Consider the following 17,373-nt stretch of genomic DNA (forward strand, 5'->3'; position numbering starts at 1 on the left):
GGAAGAAACAGGATGGGGGTGGGCGGGTGGGAAGAAACAGGATGGGGGCGGGTGGGTGGGAAGAAATAGGATGGGGGTGGGCTGGTGGGAAGAAACAGGATGGGGCGGGCTGGTGGGAAGAAACAGGAATGGGCGGGCGGGTGGGAAGAAACAGGATGGGGGCGGGCGGGTGGGAAGAAACCGGATGGGGGCGGGCGGGTGGGAAGAAACAGGATGGGGCGGGCGGGTGGGAAGTAACAGGATGGGGGCGGGCGGGTGGGTAGAAACAGGAGGGGGGCGGGCGGGTGGGATGAAACAGGAGGGGGGCGGGCGGGTGGGATGAAACAGGAGGGGGCGGGCAGGTGGGAAGAAACAGGAGGGGCGGGGGGTGGGAAAAAAAAGGATGGGGCGGGCGGGTAGAAACAGGAGGGTGGCAGGCGGGTGGGAAGAAACAGGATGGGGCGGGCGGGTGGGAAGAAACAGGATGGGGCGGGCGGGTGGGAAGAAACAGGATGGGGGCGGGCGGGTGGGAAGAAACAGGATGGGGCGGGCGGGTGGGAAGAAACAGGATGGGGCGGGCGGGTGGGAAGAAACAGGATGGGGGCGGGCGGGTGGGAAGAAACAGGATGGGGGCGGGCGGGTGGGAAGAAACAGGATGGGGCGGGCGGGATGGGAAGAAACAGGATGGGGGCGGGCGGGTGGGAAGAAACAGGATGGGGGCGGGCGGGTGGGAAGAAACAGGATGGGGGCGGGCGGGTGGGAAGAAACAGGATGGGGCGGGCGGGTGGGAAGAAACAGGATGGGGGCGGGCGGGTGGGAAGAAACATGATGGGGGCGGGCGGGTGGGAAGAAACAGGATGGGGGCGGGCGGGTGGGAAGAAACAGGATGGGGGCGGGCGGGTGGGAAGAAACAGGATGGGGGCGGGCGGGTGGGAAGAAACAGGATGGGGGCGGGCGGGTGGGAAGAAACAGGATGGGGGCGGGCGGGTGGGAAGAAACAGGATGGGGGCGGGCGGGTGGAAAGAAACAGGATGGGGCGGGCGGGTGGCAAGAAACAGGATGGAGCGGGCGGGTGGGAAAAAACAGGATGGGGGCGGGCGGGTAGGAAGAAACAGGATGCAAAAAAACAGGATGGAGCGGGCAGGTGGGAAAAAACAGGATGGGGCGGGCTGGTGGTAAAAAACAGGATGGGGCGGGCGGGTGGGAAAAAACAGGATGGGGCGGGCGGGTGGGAAAAAACAGGATGGGGGCGGGCGAGTGGGAAAAAACAGGATGGGGGCGGGCGGGTGGGAAAAAACAGGATGGGGCAGGCGGGTGGGAAAAAACAGGATGGGGCGGGCGGGTGGGAAAAAACAGGATGCGGGCGGGTGGGAAAAAACAGGATGGGGCGGGCGGGTGGGAAAAAACAGGATGGGAGCGGGCGGGTGGGAAAAAACAGGATGGGGGCGGGCGGGTGGGAAAAAACAGGATGGGGGCGGGCGGGTGGGAAAAAACAGGATGGGGGCGGGCGGGTGGGAAAAAACAGGATGGGGGCGGGCGGGTGGGAAAAAGCAGGATGGGGGCGGGCGGGTGGGAAAAAGCAGGATGGGGGCGGGCGGGTGGGAAAAAACAGGATGGGGGCGGGCGGGTGGGAAAAAACAGGATGGGGGCGGGCGGGTGGGAAAAAACAGGATGGGGGCGGGCGGGTGGGAAAAAACAGGATGGGGGCGGGCGGGTGGGAAAAAACAGGATGGGGCGGGCGGGTGGGAAAAAACAGGATGGGGGCGGGCGGGTGGGAAAAAACAGGATGGGGGCGGGCGGGTGGGAAAAAACAGGATGGGGGCGGGCGGGTGGGAAAAAACAGGATGGGGCGGGCGGGTGGGAAAAAACAGGATGGGGGCGGGCGGGTGGGAAAAAACAGGATGGGGCGGGCGGGTGGGAAAAAACAGGATGGGGGCGGGCGGTGGGAAGAAACAGGATGGGGGCGGGCGGTGGGAAGAAACAGGATGGGGGCGGGCGGGTGGGAAGAAACAGGATGGGGGCGGGTGGGAAGAAACAGGATGGGGCGGGCGGGTGGGAAGAAACAGGATGGGGGCGGGCGGGTGGGAAGAAACAGGATGGGGGCGGGTGGGAAGAAACAGGATGGGGCGGGCGGGTGGGAAGAAACAGGATGGGGGCGGGCGGGTGGGAAGAAACAGGATGGGGGCGGGCGGGTGGGAAGAAACAGGATGGGGGCGGGCGGGTGGGAAGAAACAGGATGGGGGCGGGCGGGTGGGAAGAAACAGGATTGGGGCGGGCGGGTGGGAAGAAACAGGATTGGGGCGGGCGGGTGGGAAGAAACAGGATTGGGGCGGGCGGGTGGGAAGAAACAGGATTGGGGCGGGCGGGTGGGAAGAAACAGGATTGGGGCGGGCGGGTGGGAAGAAACAGGATAGGGGCGGGCGGGAAGAAACAGGATAGGGGCGGGCGGGTGGGTGGGAAGAAACAGGATAGGGGCGGGCGGGTGGGTGGGAAGAAACAGGATAGGGGCGGGCGGGTGGGAAGGAACAGGATAGGGGCGGGCGGGTGGGAAGAAACAGGATAGGGGTGGGCGGGTGGGAAGAAACAGGATAGGGGTGGGCGGGTGGGAAGAAACAGCATAGGGGTGAGCGGGTAGGAAGAAAACGGATAGGGGTGGGCGGGTGGGAAGAAACAGGATAGGGGTGGGCGGGTGGGAAGAAACAGGATAGGGGTGGGCGGGTGGGAAGAAACAGGATAGGGGTGGGCGGGTGGGAAGAAACAGGATAGGGGTGGGCGGGTGGGAAGAAACAGGATAGGGGTGGGCGGGTGGGAAGAAACAGGATAGGGGCGGGCGGGTGGGAAGAAACAGGATAGGGGCGGGCGGGTGGGAAGAAACAGGATAGGGGCGGGCGGGTGGGAAGAAACAGGATTGGGCGGTAATGGTTTTAGAAACAGGATGTTAATAAACAGGATGGCTAGAAACAGGATGGGGCGGGCGGGTGGGAAGAAACAGGATGCCGGCGGGCAGTGGGAAGAAACAGGATGGGGCGGGCAGGCGGTGGGATTAAACAGGATGGGGCGGTCGGGCGGTGGAAAGAAACAGGATGTGGCGGGCGGGCGTTGGGAAGAAATAGGAAGGGGCGGGCGGGAAGAAACAGGATGGGGCGGGTGGGCAGAAACAGGATGGAGGCGAGTGGGAAGAAACAGGAAGAGGCCTGGTGGGGGGAAGAAACAGGAAGAGGCCTGGTGGGGGGAAGAAACAGGATAAGTGGGGGGTAGGAAACAGGATGGGGTGGGGATAAACAGTATGGTGAGGGGTGGGGGAAGAAACAGGATGGGGTGGGGGGAAGAAACAGGATGGGGTGGGGGTGGAAGAAACAGGATGAGGCGGGTGGGGGGACAAACAGGAAGAGGCTGGTGGGAGGAAGAAACAGGATGGTTAAGAAACAGGATGGGGTGGGGGAGAAACAGCATGGGGCGGGCCAGGAGGAGAAACAGGATGGGGCAGGCGGGGGTATAAACAGGATGGGGGCAGGCAGGGAGGAATAAACAGGATGGGACAGGCGGGGGAAGAAACCGAATGGAGCGGGTTGGGGGGAAGAAACTGGATGGAGGGGAATAAACAGGATGGGGCGGAGGGGGCTCAGAAACAGGATGGAGCCGGAGGGGAGAAAGAAACAGGATGGGGCTGGCAGGGGGAAGAAACAAGATAGAGGTGGCAGGTGGGAAGAAACAAAATGGGGCGGGCAGGGGGGAAGAAACAGGGCGGGCGAAGAAACAGGATGGGGAGGGTGGGTGGGAGAACAAACAGGATGGAGTGGGCAAGGGGAACAAGCAGGATGGGGTTGGCGGGCGAAGTAACAGGATGGGGTGGACATGGGGAGGAAATGGGAAGAGGCAGGCATGGGGGGACACAGAATGGGGTCAGGCATGTGGGCAACACAGGATGGGGCAGGCGGGGGAAACATGATAGGAGTTGGGGGGGGAAACAGGATGGGGAGGGCGGGGCGGAGAAGAAAGAGGAGGGATTGGGCGGGGGAAAAGAAACGGGAGGGGGGAGAATAAACACGGTTTGTCTTTCTAGGAGATCTTCCCTCTACACTTTCTCTAAGAGATCCAGCATGGTGGATTAAGTGAAAAGATGAAGAGAGAAATACCTCAGAAATTCAACTGAATTACCTGCTAGCATTTTCTCACTACATACTTCTCACTATGTAAGCAGAAGCCAGGTCCTAAGTTTCAAACACCTCTCCCCAACATATTGTGTATAGGTTATTGCAGTAGCTAGGTTACCATTGTGTAACCATTACCAGAAATCATTAAGTGTTCCAAAGCGGGTTGACGTTCTACAGTACAGTACCTGAGGTGACTGCAAGGGATAGCCTTCTCAAACTGCTGCCGAAGGTGCTGGAAGTCCCGCCCGCTGAATGCAGTGTCCTTGAAGTAGGCTAGCTCAGTGAAGAAATGGCTTGTAAGCTGGCCAAACATTGGTGCCTTGGAATCGGTCTGGTTTGACTCTAGGTATTGGTGGAGGAGGGTTAGGGTGAGACCACCAAGGGTTAGTTTCAGCAGCATTTGAGGGCGGAGGGCCTCAAGGATCAGTGGAGGATCAGCTTTACCTAAAACATAACAGAATTCATTGAAAAATAGTTTTTAGTCATTTTGGAAAGTTGACAATTATTTTCTGTTCTTTTCTCTTATGATAACACACTTCAACCTATCTGAATCACATGTAAATGGGAAAAAATATTTTCTGCAGCCTGCCTCTTCATATATGTGTTGTAAGTCTTCTGTTACCTTTGCTAGTCACATTCCTAAAATCTATTCAATCTGCTCATGCAACCATTGAATCTCAATCCCCTTGTGATTTCTTTAACAAATTCCAACTTTTTTACTGTGCCATTTTTCTCTTATCTACAATATACTCAGGTCTTACACAGTGGTGCTTTCTCCAATATATTTCATAGAGTTATCTGCCCACTATTCCAGCTACCTTATGCTTTCAAGGTCTTGGCATGGTTTCACTACACTGACACTGTCACCTAAAATAAATTCTTCAAGTTTTTAGGTTGCTATAAAGTGCATATCACTGAAAAGGCTCCACCAAATCTTCCGATCTGAATCACTCAAACTATTGATAACTACGTTTTGTAACTCAGACTCTTCCTATCCTTTGTCACATGATAAACTAAAAGTTCTTACTTCTCTGGTGTCGTGGATACATTTTTCTGTTTAAAATGTTATTGTTACCAATTTTACCTTGTTTTGACTTTACATTTTTACCAGTTTGTAACATTCAATGACATCTCATAAAAAACTATCCATTCTACATTTTCTGATAAAATTCTACTGTCTAGGTAACAGAGCTATTGTCCTACTTTGTTTCTCCCTGGTTTTCTAGAATGAGTTTGTGGTTTAACTTGCAATGCCCCAGCTGAGAGACATGCCAGTAAATTCACTACTCTCTGCCTGGAGCTCACTCAGGAGTCTACTCTTTACATTCTTGAGAATGTGTGAGCATCTCATAGTAGACAATCAAGCCTTTTGTTAAGCTAGAGACACTGTTCATAATTTTTGCCACTAGTACTCAAAAAGGAAAATATAGTCTCAAAGGCTAAGAATGCATCTTCAAAGAAAATGGCAACTTTTAACAACAAAAATAGCAAGTAAGTACGCACAGCAGTGCGATGTTAGATTACCTAAAACTAATAGATATGTAGGCTCTTTAAGTGCATATATTGACTATAAGCAGCATACTTAACTAACAACTGGCTAACTTGCTGACTGCAAAGGACAGCCAATGGGATTTAAACTGAGAAATGTCCTTTGAATAGTGGATAAGAAGTGAACTTTCCTGAGCCGTAAATGAAGCAATGGATCTCTAACATTGCTGGATTAGAAAACTTCCAGAGTGCGAAGCATAAATCATAGAACACTAACAGGGGGCTACATGTTTAACTAATCTTGACAAAGTATTATAAAAGAATGTTCTACGAAAATGTGTCCTCCTTGCACCAATTTGGGATTGCTCTGGAGCAGGTAAAAAAGGCAAACCTAGCGCATACCAATAGAGAATTGATTATTGTTTGAGACCAGATTTCTTTTTTTTGCAGAACAATATCTTCAGATGCATAGTGGAACAGAATACCAGTGCAATGAGTACTTTTGGAATGGGTACACTGTGGAGTGGGACTTCATCTAAGGGGATCTTGAGAGTTGCTTGGCATACTTAGAAATCAGACCTATTTGAGCAGTGATATTTGCAGTGTGTATGGATTGGACAAAATTTATATGCTTTGCAGATTTCTCTTGAAATATTTCTCAAAAATTGTTGTCATAGAAGTCTTTGCTCTGAACGAATGTGTGAGGAAATGGGGTGTTTTATATGGTGTGGATTTGCAACCTCACCTGCTATACATACACCAACATGTTTGGGACCAGTAGGTTTCATTTGTAAAATGAACCCTATAGCACAATCCTGGTTGGCTGTGGCTCTGAACATCCAGGTTTACACAAAGCAACGAGTTTAAAGCATTTAAACAGCACCAAAGCAATTGAAGAAGAACTCAACGAGACACTCAAAAAATCTAACACCAATTTTTAAAAATAGACTGTATTTTTAGAAATCGCAATGAAACAATCCAGCGGGGAGTTCTGGATATACAGAATTTACAAGGTATAGTAAATCAAAGCATTCCACTCAACCACGAACAAGCACTGGCAAATGTAACAAACCTGACACTTTGACGTTTTTTAAACAAAAACTTTGGCTAATTGTATTGCGGTCGGTTGGAGTTACCTTGGGTGACCAACTCCGACAGGGAACCAATCAGGGAGACCAGCAAAGCCCTCAAAAACTGTTACCTTAACAGGTGAAGCAGCCTTCAGTCAGTTCCAGGCACTTTTTACATCTGCTGTAGATTCCTATAGAAGTGCATCAGATGTAAGGGATACAGGATCCTCAAGATGCTGTGGATGCAATGAGGTCAATGGGGGTCTTCCTGGGCTACACCTCGGTCCACAAAAGAAGTGTGGCAGTCCTGCTCGGCCCTGATAGATGTCCAGTTGCCACTTGGTTACCAGTCACATGATATTGTGGTCACAGTCAAATCCGCTTATGGGTGACCAAGGTGTACTCTGAAGACTCTCCCGGGCTCAGCAAACTCGGTGCAACTTTGAGTGTAGGATGCGGATCTCTGGTGCTGGATGGCAGTGGCTGGCGGTGATGGAAAGATTCTGGGCTACCAACTTGCCCCACCAGTCTACTCAGCTTTTGCGGCCCTATGCTGCCAACAGGAGATCAGCCAATTTGACCCTTGGAGTCTCTTTGCTTCAGCTGGGCACCGGAGACGACTTCTCCACAAGCAGGCACAGTCCCTCTTCTTTGCTAACCATCATGCTCAGCAGGTACAGTCCATGCCGGTGCAACCTGTCTTTGCTGATTCCACAGTGCAGCAGGGCAGCCCTTCTTCCAGTCCAGTCGAGATCTGAGTTCTGGGTGCCCTTTTTATGCTCAGAAAGTAGCCTCAGGGTCGACACGGTCAGTAGCCAATGGGGTACTAGGTTTCCTCCCTCCTGATGACCACCTTCCTCAGATGTGTGGCATCTGGCTATCCCAGGATGCACCACTCTGCCCACTTCCAACATGGCAGAACACCTTTCTCGGTGTCCAGAGTTCCCTAGGCCACTCCAGAGGTGTGGCTACCCAGCGGGCTAAAAACCCCTGGAAAACCGGTTTGGCAACTGGTTTCCCCTTTTATGCCATTAGTGCCAGCCTGTCTACCTAGACAGTGGGACAGCCCCTCTCCCAAGTGTTACCCGTTTGTCCTTCAAAAGGCCCTTCTTCTTTGAAGCTCACCTTTTGGGCCAAAGCTTTTGTGGCTCCCTACGGGAAGGGAGGGTATGTAACATCTCTCTCCAGTGCAGGCTTCTATTGTCTACTTTCCTGAGAGTCCTTAGCATGTCTCTTCAGGAGGGTAGAAAGCCGTTTTGTGTATTGACTCCTTTTGTAACCGTTAAGGACAAAGGAGACTAAAGGCAAATAAAGTGGCGACTTTATAAAAGTTGCACACTGCAAAATAATACTTTAATCAATTAACAATATTTATTTGCATAATCCATTAATTAAACCTTTGCAATTTCGGTTAAGTAATAAAATCTGCTAAAACATTATGTACAATTTTCCTTTGTGCCAATGTTAAAGTGTCGGCATTCGTGCAATGAAGTCAGTATTCTGAGAAAACGGCATTCTTTGCAGCTTGTCGTGTAAAAAGAGGCGTTTTCCTTTCCCCATGTAAGCCAATGTTGAGCATATGATGTCTTCTTGACAGTCCTCATTGGTTGATATACTGGTGCAGCTTTAAGAAACAATGAAACCTTTAAAAAAGAGTCTTTGTTTAATGTTCATTGTGCATAGCCTTTTTTTTTCTTTTTTTCCCCCTATCGTTTTTACGTTTGTTTTATACGATCTTAGTTAATTTTCCAGCATTTTTCTGTTCCCAGGACACATGAATGGGGGTTCTGAATGTGTTTAGCAGAAGGTGGTAGAACGTTCAGCCACTGAATGTTGTTCTAGTATCCTGACTTTTTTCCTGTGAGGTGATCAGTATCCTGTTGGGCTAATTGTTATTTGCTCTCTGCAATATAATACATTGATTTCCACTTGAGAAATAAGTCGGGCTTAATGTAACAAATTGTTTGATACCTTGAAGTATCAACTTTGGCACAGCTGACGAGTCAGCGTGTAACCCTGCACTCGTCAATGGGGCAACCATGAGTTCCATAAAAAAAATAATGTTTGCATGTTTACTGTCAGAACATGTAAAATACATGTTCTGCCCGTAATATATGCTGCAATCAGTGGCGTAACAAAGACCCCCGCATCCCTTACAGTAAGGGGAGGCCCAAGCTACAGGGGGGCCTCTAAGTGCAGTACCCTGGCCTGTAAGCGCCTAAGTAAATCCGGAAGGGGGCCCCTCCAGGAACATTGCAGGGGGGGGCCTCTCAATTTTTGTTATGCCACTGGCTGCACCCTGCGTTAGGGTTCAATAGGTCTGCCATGGGGGTGATTTGCACATACTTCAGAGGGAGATTTGGCTTTGCCATTGCTTTAAATGGCAAACTGGGCCAGTCTATTATAACGGAGTGGGAGACTCGTTTTAGTTGTGTCACCCCTAGGGTAGCACATCAAGTGCATTCCCTGGGGTGATTCTCAAACCTACATGCCCTGGGTACCATATACTCGGGACTTATAGGTAAGTTAGCCTATTCCAATTGGGTATAGCCAAAGTAACAAACACGTTTTGGGGTCAGAGTACTGGCGCCGAAGTATGGTTAACAGCCCTCTGTGCATCATTAGTCGAAAAACCAGCAACATCACTTCAAAAACGAGGTTGAGGATACAAAAAAGGCATTTCCTTACAGAATGTGTTACTAAATGATCAGAATAACAATGCCCATCTGACTACTACTACACTTGTTAAAATCTGGAATCTATCTGTTTTTCACAAATGTACAATTTATAGGGGCGGCAAAAACCTGGGTTACATGTTGGTCCTAAATCTTTTTTTTTGTCTGTGTCATAACTGGGAGTACCCTTGGTTTAAAGGAGAACCAGTGCAGTTAATGCTGGATGTGTTTTTGCAGAACACTGGTAAACTGATAAACTGATTAGTATGAAAACCAGAAACCATACTCCAAAAAGGAACTCTGGAGAAGTCCAATAAATACATTTTTTTATTGTGGGGTGGCTGGTTGGGAGCGGCTGGAGTTGGAGCTTGCTGGAGGTGTAGATAGTGCACTTCACTTTCGGCTTCTGATGGAGGATATCTTTTCCTTTTGTCCAACAATCTGAAGCGGACCTGCTGGTCCCAAAAGTGCATCAACAAGAAGCACTACCCTCCAACACCCCTTCCATATGTTGGACTGTTTCTAGGCACAGGCTCTCTTTTCTTTTGCTATAAATTGAGATTTTCAGAGGCAGACAGTGACCCCTCCCTTGTGCAGTTTTCCAGATGAGGTGTGTTGACAGAACACAATTTCCTTGCAATGTTTCTATTAGCTATACTTAGGCCTGCATATATCTACTGACATCCGGGTATAAAAAAAAGTAATGGCGCCTTCGGAGTAAACTCAAACAGTCATCCGAATGACCCTTTCCAAGGTTTGAGGTTTCAACACAGTCTGAATAGTTTCCCACTGACCATCCACAACTCAGACATTCCATTCTGGGGAATTTTTACTACCCAAATTGCCAGTATATTTTGTGTAAAATACAACCAGCTTAGGTATGTGAGTTGGATCGAACTGCACCAAATTGCAACTGTGGCTTTTCTTGGGGCCATGAGTATGATTGGCCATTCTTTGCCTGTTAGCGGAATCAGATCCTTATTCAGGACTGTCTAGAGGAAGGAAAGAATCAGGGGTATTATTCAGTAGTGACTGGTCTAGCAGAGACATCTGTGGTTCTCCCTTTCTCCCATAAATAGGTTGGTCTGAAAGAGGTACATTTTGGGAGATCTGACAAATCTATTATGTGGGGCATAGTGCATGAAGAAGCTGAAGGTATCTGAATAACTGGTGTTTATATAAGTTCAATAATGAATGAAGATATTTGAAGGAGCAAAGAATGCTGTGAGACACAACATCTCCTCATGTAAATATACCATTATTATCCCATTCTTTAAAGCCCTGGAATGTTGGCACCTGCTCCAAATTAGTTACCACCCATAACTGGGTTTCCATTGTGCCAATTTACCCTGCAATCCCTGAGTTGCAATGTTTCCACCATAGCTTTAGTACAGTGGTGGGGGCGAAATAGAGATCAATTGTATTTTCTCTTGCAATGGATGGCTCCCATCCATCAACCCTCTTTCGGCTCCAATGTTTGGTGGGGTGTAAGCTTCAACCAAACACCCACTTCTTTACCACTGTTAGGTGGGAAACTTGATAGTCCGATACAACGTTAACCACACCTAAGTCACCATCATATGGGGTTTGTACCATTTATCTTTTGCAGTTTGGAGGTTCACTCATTTTACAGGAACCCTTGTAAAGGAGAATTGAGAGGGATACAAAATCAGTGGGGATAATGGCAGGATAATTTTGAAATTGATACAGGGGTTCTGAGAGGTAACAGATGTTGACTGTGACAGCATGAGCCCTGAGCAACACTACAGAGGGCAATCAAAATGTTACATTGTCTTTAGTCTGTCCAGCAATGGTGTCATGTTGATCTGTAAAAGTTGATATGTCCTCAACGTACTTCCTAAGCCCTTGTTCATGTGTTATGGTTCACTTTTGTTTTTATTATGAATACAGATGTTTGGAGGCCAAGTGAACCAACTGTACTTACCTAGCCTTCCCTTTCTTGATTACTTGTGTTTCATTTGAGGCCTGGAACACAATAAGGCTGCATTTTTTTGCCACTACTCTATGTAACAGTGATACAACAATTTGGTATCGAAATATGCCTCAAGAACAGCATCAAAGGTACCCATTCCGAGGTGTATATCATAAGATACCACTTTTTGCCGACACTGTGCACCTCTCAATTTTAGCTCTGGGACAATCATTACCACTACTTCACCGAATCCCGATGAAAGCTTCAGGATATAAAATCAATTAAACTAAATCTGAACTCTTACACCTAGGATTGATGGAGACAGGATCCCATTCTGTTAAAAGATACAATCCCTTTCAAGATAACAAATGGGGCTGTATGATATTTATGCGTCCATATAATACACTCCCTCTTGGGATAGTATCAAGCATTTGTGGAGGGAGATTAAACCGGATTTTGGAAAGTGAGGTAGCCCACAATTATCCTGACTGTGATGTCTTGCAGCTTTTAAAGTGAACCTAATCCTCAGATTGCTAAAGGTCTTTCAAGCATTAACAATTTGAATAGATAAATGTACGCTGTATGACTTACAACATGCAATCATCACGTTTGTATGGCAAGGTGCAGCACATAGGGTCTCCAGGAAAGTGTGACTGTCACCTTGAGATAAAGGAGGGCACAGTTTTCTGCATAGAAGTAATTTCTAGAAAGTGGCACCATTAAGTATTATAAAAGAATGTTCTAAAATCCGATGAACACTGGCTGTAAATGGACTGGGCAATAGAGAACAGATCCCTGTGGGATGTAATGTGGCTAACATGCAAACATCTACAGAACGTGTATTGTTGCCAAGTCCCTAGCTAACTGATAGATATTTGTAAATATATAGCAACTCAGTATAAAATCAAAATGTTCTCTTCAAGCCTGAAGTCTATACTGAATAACCAATTCGAATTTGAGACCTGGAGACTATTGAATGAATTCAGATATGTTTCAGAAGGGAATGTCCAACTCCTTCATTGTCTGCCGACCAATATATGGCCTCCCTAAACAGGAGTACTTGCGCTGCCAACAGGCGAGGCAACTAGGTGCTACAACCCACGATCTGGAAAGCTGTAACATGACCACTTACCCAAGGGAAAAAATACTTGTGTCATACCATGGAACGAAAGGGTGGGTAGACCCAACTTCGGCTAATATAACTGGGTTGTCTACAACATTACAGAATCAATGGCCCATTGAGAGATAGGAAACCCTGTGGAAAGACATTTATAAAAACAACCTCTCTGTGGGACACAGATTCTGAACAGGATGCAAGGGAATGGCATGCCATTGCATATCTGATGGACATGCCCTAAAATAAAGCATTCTGTCGGGAAAGCTCTTGCAACCATACCAGGCACTCCAGATATTGTAGTCCTAGTTATGCGTAACTTAGAATGGGAGAAGAGCTTGTTGTACACTGGAAATTCATATATTAACTATTATTAAAGCACACATGACTATTGCCAGACAATGGAAACATACAGCACCTCTGGCCAGCACAGGTGCTTGAACCTTTGGGATACAATAGCAAACGACTGACAGAACAGGTTGCCAAAGATATAGAGTTTTGTTTACAGACTTGGCAATTGGTGCTGTCATATATGGAGGGAATTCAAATGGGGATAACATGTCGTCAGAAACAGCGGGTGCTAAAAATATTTGATTAGTACCAACAACAATTTTATTAACTTGTCAAAATAAATTGAAACGTATGGAACTATTACAAGTCTGGCTCGCTTAACAGTCTTCTATAAGACCACAAGGGGTGAGATGTCCTCATATATGAAATATGTTTCCATGGGGACTGGGATTACTGTTTTTCTCCTTTTCTTGTTTGAGGTCTGTAATTGCGATGGATACTCTCAGTGTAGAGAACGATTTATTCAGTTTATGAAAACCCAATAAAACGCGCTGACAAAAATAACATACAGCAATGCCTTAATAAGTAAAGAGGATTACCTGGATACGTTTTTATATTCTGTAGGTTAGGAAGAGTAGCAGCAAAAGGAGATCTCTCACACCGGCGTGGGGAACTCAACATGACCTACAAGAGCAAGAGCACATGTTCAAAAGCAGAAAGTGTGAAGTGGAAGAGAGTGCAGTGGCTTGGAGCGGTGCAGTGGAGAAGAGCAGAGTATTCATGGTATGGTTGCGCACTGCCATTACAGACAACACATTTCTTTTTTTTTTCTTTTATTATGTTTAATTTTGTACTTTATTGATAATGCTCATTTACAAGGTAGCATATGCATTTTACATACAACAGTGGAATAACATGGGAGAGATTGGCAGTGAGTGACATGCGAATTAACACAATCGAACACATTAAGTACATCTGGCACTTGTATACAACTTTAATGGCATGTCGGTATTGGAACATCAGAGGGTAGCATGAGAAGGCTGCTGTGTCTCTCTTGGGTGCAAAGGATATCGAATTAATTACATAGGGAGTTGTGTAAGGATAAAGTATGGAGAGTACAAGGTAGGTCAAACATTTATTTACTAGGAGTCTGGGGACGGTTGTTGAATATGCATTGGGTGATCCAGTAGACATGACTTAAGTGGGCCCCATATGTCACGCGGGCGTGAGGGTAGTGGGATGAGTTCGGCGTATGTTCAGATTTGGTCTTGCCAACGTATCATATCCTCAAGCCAGTCTTTGAATTTTGGGACCCGTCCCCGACCCCATCGACAAGCTACACGACGTTTGGCTAGGACCAAGCTGAAAGACACAAATTTGTAGTGTATAGCCGGGATCTGCTTAGTGTACCTCAGCAGGGCTGTGAAAGGGGACACAGTGATATGTAGTGAAGTCATGCAATCTTAAGCAGTGAAGATCTGTTGCCAGTATGCATGTATGCCTGGACTTCCCCAAGCCAAATGGAGGAAATCAGCAGCCTCCATTTTACATCTATCGCATCTGTTTGTGTCCCGTAAGCCAAATCTGTGGAGTTTCACCGGGGTGTAGTAGCAACGTTGTAGGAATTTATAATGAATAATTCGAAATCTACTGTTGGAGGAGATTTGGGCCGTTTGAGCACAACAGAAGGACCATTGCTCATCTGTGATGTCATGTTTCAGTTCAACAGATCATTTAATTCTAGCTGCACATTGGGGTATTCAGTGTTGACATATAAGCTGCGATATAGCCGGGAAACTAGGTGCAAAGCAGTGAGTGTGTGGAGGACATGGTACAGAGGGGCCACCACCGTAGGATCCAGGGGATACGACGGAGTGCATTCCCTGATCCCATGTCTAAGTCTGGTGTATAAGAAGGTGTCCATAGTGGTGGGTGGAGGTTCTGGAAAGAGTTGCCGGAGAGTCCAAAATTTACCATTAAGATATAGGTCACCCCAGCAGTGGAGGCGTCGGGCAGTGGCAATTTTTTTAAATAAACCGTCTTGCAATAATGAGAGGTCTGGGTGATAGACAAGAGGAAGCAGCGGGGAATATAGATAGGGTGCTTGCAAGCGCTCGGTAATTAGGGACCAAGCCTTGGTTGTGCAGTCCACATAGGATGGCTGAGGCCCAAGTGTACCCTCCTTAGACAGTATAATCCCTTCCAAAGGTATAGGGTCAGCGAGCCAGTGTTCGGTAGCTACCTGTGCTGTATACCGGGGAGGATGAAACCAAAAGTGGGCATATTGCGCCTGGTCACATATATTGTATAGTCAAAATTGGGAATGTCGAAACCTCCCTGCGAGTATGGTCGCATAAGTGTATCCCATTGTATGCGAGGTTGCTTACCACCCCATACTAGTCTAATCAACTCAGATCGAAGGGATGTGAAAAAATGATGGCCGGGATCATATGGGATATTAAGGAATAAATACAAGAATTTAGGAAGTATCACCATTTCAGGGGGAGCGCGGTCCATCTAGTGATACATTCAGAAACGTGCGCCATCGCACAGCCATAATTGAGTCTCATCAACTCTTCGCGATCCGCGGTGACTTGTATTCCAAAATATTTCTCATCATCAGAACACCATTCGATGAGGAAGACCGTTGCGAACTGTGTGACTGCAGTGGTCAGTGGGAAGATCTGAGATTTGGCCCAGTTGATATGGAGACCGGAGTGGCCCCCGAATTTAACGAATTCACAGAGAAATGGGTTTAGGTTTTGTTGTGGTTCCTTGAAATATAGGGTGATGTCGTCGGCGTAAAGGGAAATGAGGACAGGGCGGAGTAAGCACCGAAGACCTTCATCGTGATGGCGTTGCCTGATCTTAGCGGCCAGGGGCTTCATGGCAAGGGCAAAAAGAAAGGGTGATAGTGGACAGCCCTGCCGGGTGCCATGAGAGCGGGAAATCGACTGGGAGATATGGCCATTTATGAGTGTCTTCACTGTCAGTGAGTTGTAAAGGAGTTGGATCCAAGCCAAAAAACCCACAGTGAGTCCCATACATTGCAAAATAGTGAAGAGGTAGTCCCATTCGACAGAGTCAAAAGCTTTTGTGGCATTAAGAAATACCGCCGGTAGAGGTAATTTCGAGTCAACAGTCTGAATGATCGAGAACAGTGTCCTAAGTTTGTGGGAGGTCGCCCTTCCCGGGATAAAGCCTGCTTGGTCTGGAAGAACAAGGTTCTCCATTAGTAGGGCGAGGCGATTTTCTACAAGCTTTGCGAGGAGTTTTGCATCAGAGTTTGAGAGAGAGGGGCCAGTGGGATTCACATTGGTCTGCAGGTTTACCCGGTTTAAGCAACAAGGTGATCAGTGCCTCTCTCATGAAGGCAGGGAGAATCTGTGTTTCATGAGCCTCGAGAAACACCTCTTTTAACACTGGTATGAGTTGATCAATGTATGTTTTGTAAAAATCTATAGGAAGGCCATCTTACAACGGAGCCTTGCCCAGCTGCATCTGCATGATGGCTGCGCCAAATTCATGGTCTTCAAATGGTGACGCCATGAACTCCCGATGATGGTCAATCAAACAATCAAATCATTTGTAGAGCACACTGCTTACTCCTGAGGGTCTCAAGGCACTGGGGGAGGGGGGGCTGCTACTGCTCGAGCAGCCAAGTCTTGAGGAGTCTCAAAAAGGCCAGCTGGTCTTGGGTCTGTCGTAGGCGGATGGGGAGGGTGTTCCAGGTTTTTGCGGCGAGGTGGGAGAAAGATCTGCTGCCGGCGGTTTCTCGAAGGATGCAGGGGACAGTGGTCACCTAGCCAGCCTAGTGCTGTGTTCCGGAGGTAAGGGGAACACGCATTTGCAATGCAATAGGTCTCACATTTACACGAGTTTAAGCTATTTGCATTGTAAATGACAATGCCTTTTATTTAAGTTTTAAAAAACAAAAATAATAGGCATTGCCATTTACAATGCCAATAGCTTAAACTTGCGTAAATGCGAGACCTATTGTATTGCAAATGCTTGTTTCTTTTTCTTTCTTGTGGTTGTTGATCAACAATATCAGCAAAAAATGTTGCTTTTATAGCTTTTCAGCATTGCCAAAAATCATTGGCAACGCAAATAGGTCCTAAAGTGGAGACCTATTGACTTTGTCCCTGATTTAGTACACGTCAATCAGTGCAAATGCTGTCCTTCTTTGGTCGTTGTTGAGAATGTTGGTGAAAAATTGACCAGAACCAATGCAATGATATCTCCCATACTGCACTTTAATGTATCTTCAGAATCTAACATTGATTCAGTCTGACCTGTAATAAGTCGTGTTCCCCACCTGCTACCTCAGCAGTACCAACTGATTGGAACATCCGCAACAGGAACAAGTTATTTTGCACTAAGCAAGGGGCACAGTGTTAATCCCCCCGCAGTCTTACAGAGCCAACTTCAATTTCGAGGTGGCATGTCTCGTAGATGTAACTTCCAAAGGTAAGAGGTGAACACGCAAATCGCTGACTGACCGGTGTAATCTTTTAGGGCATATCGGCTCCAGTGTATTATCAGAAGAATTGTGTGTGTGTGTGTGTGTGTGTGTGTGTGTGTGTGTTTTTCTACATTCCCATCTAAATTCCCATCTGCAGCCTGTGAAAAGGAAATGCGCTTAGCGGAAAGACTCCAATGACCCGCA

At 47.7% G+C, this 17,373-nt stretch overlaps 1 protein-coding gene across 1 annotated transcript in view; it reads right to left on the bottom strand.

Moving 5' to 3' along the window:
• Nucleotides 1-17,373, bottom strand: part of ATG2A (autophagy related 2A) — a 2,120,972-nt gene that overhangs the window by 1,435,657 nt on the left and 667,942 nt on the right. Inside the window, exons 10-11 of the mRNA XM_086939522.1 lie at nt 13,304-13,388; nt 4,319-4,577 (exon numbers count right to left, since the gene is read on the bottom strand). Coding sequence (XP_086795648.1) covers nt 4,319-4,577; nt 13,304-13,388 — 344 coding nt within the window. The remainder of the gene's footprint in view (nt 1-4,318; nt 4,578-13,303; nt 13,389-17,373) is intronic.

This window comes from Lissotriton vulgaris, chromosome 9 (assembly GCF_964263255.1).
Source record: "Lissotriton vulgaris chromosome 9, aLisVul1.2, whole genome shotgun sequence".
NCBI classification, from domain to species: domain Eukaryota; kingdom Metazoa; phylum Chordata; class Amphibia; order Caudata; family Salamandridae; genus Lissotriton; species Lissotriton vulgaris.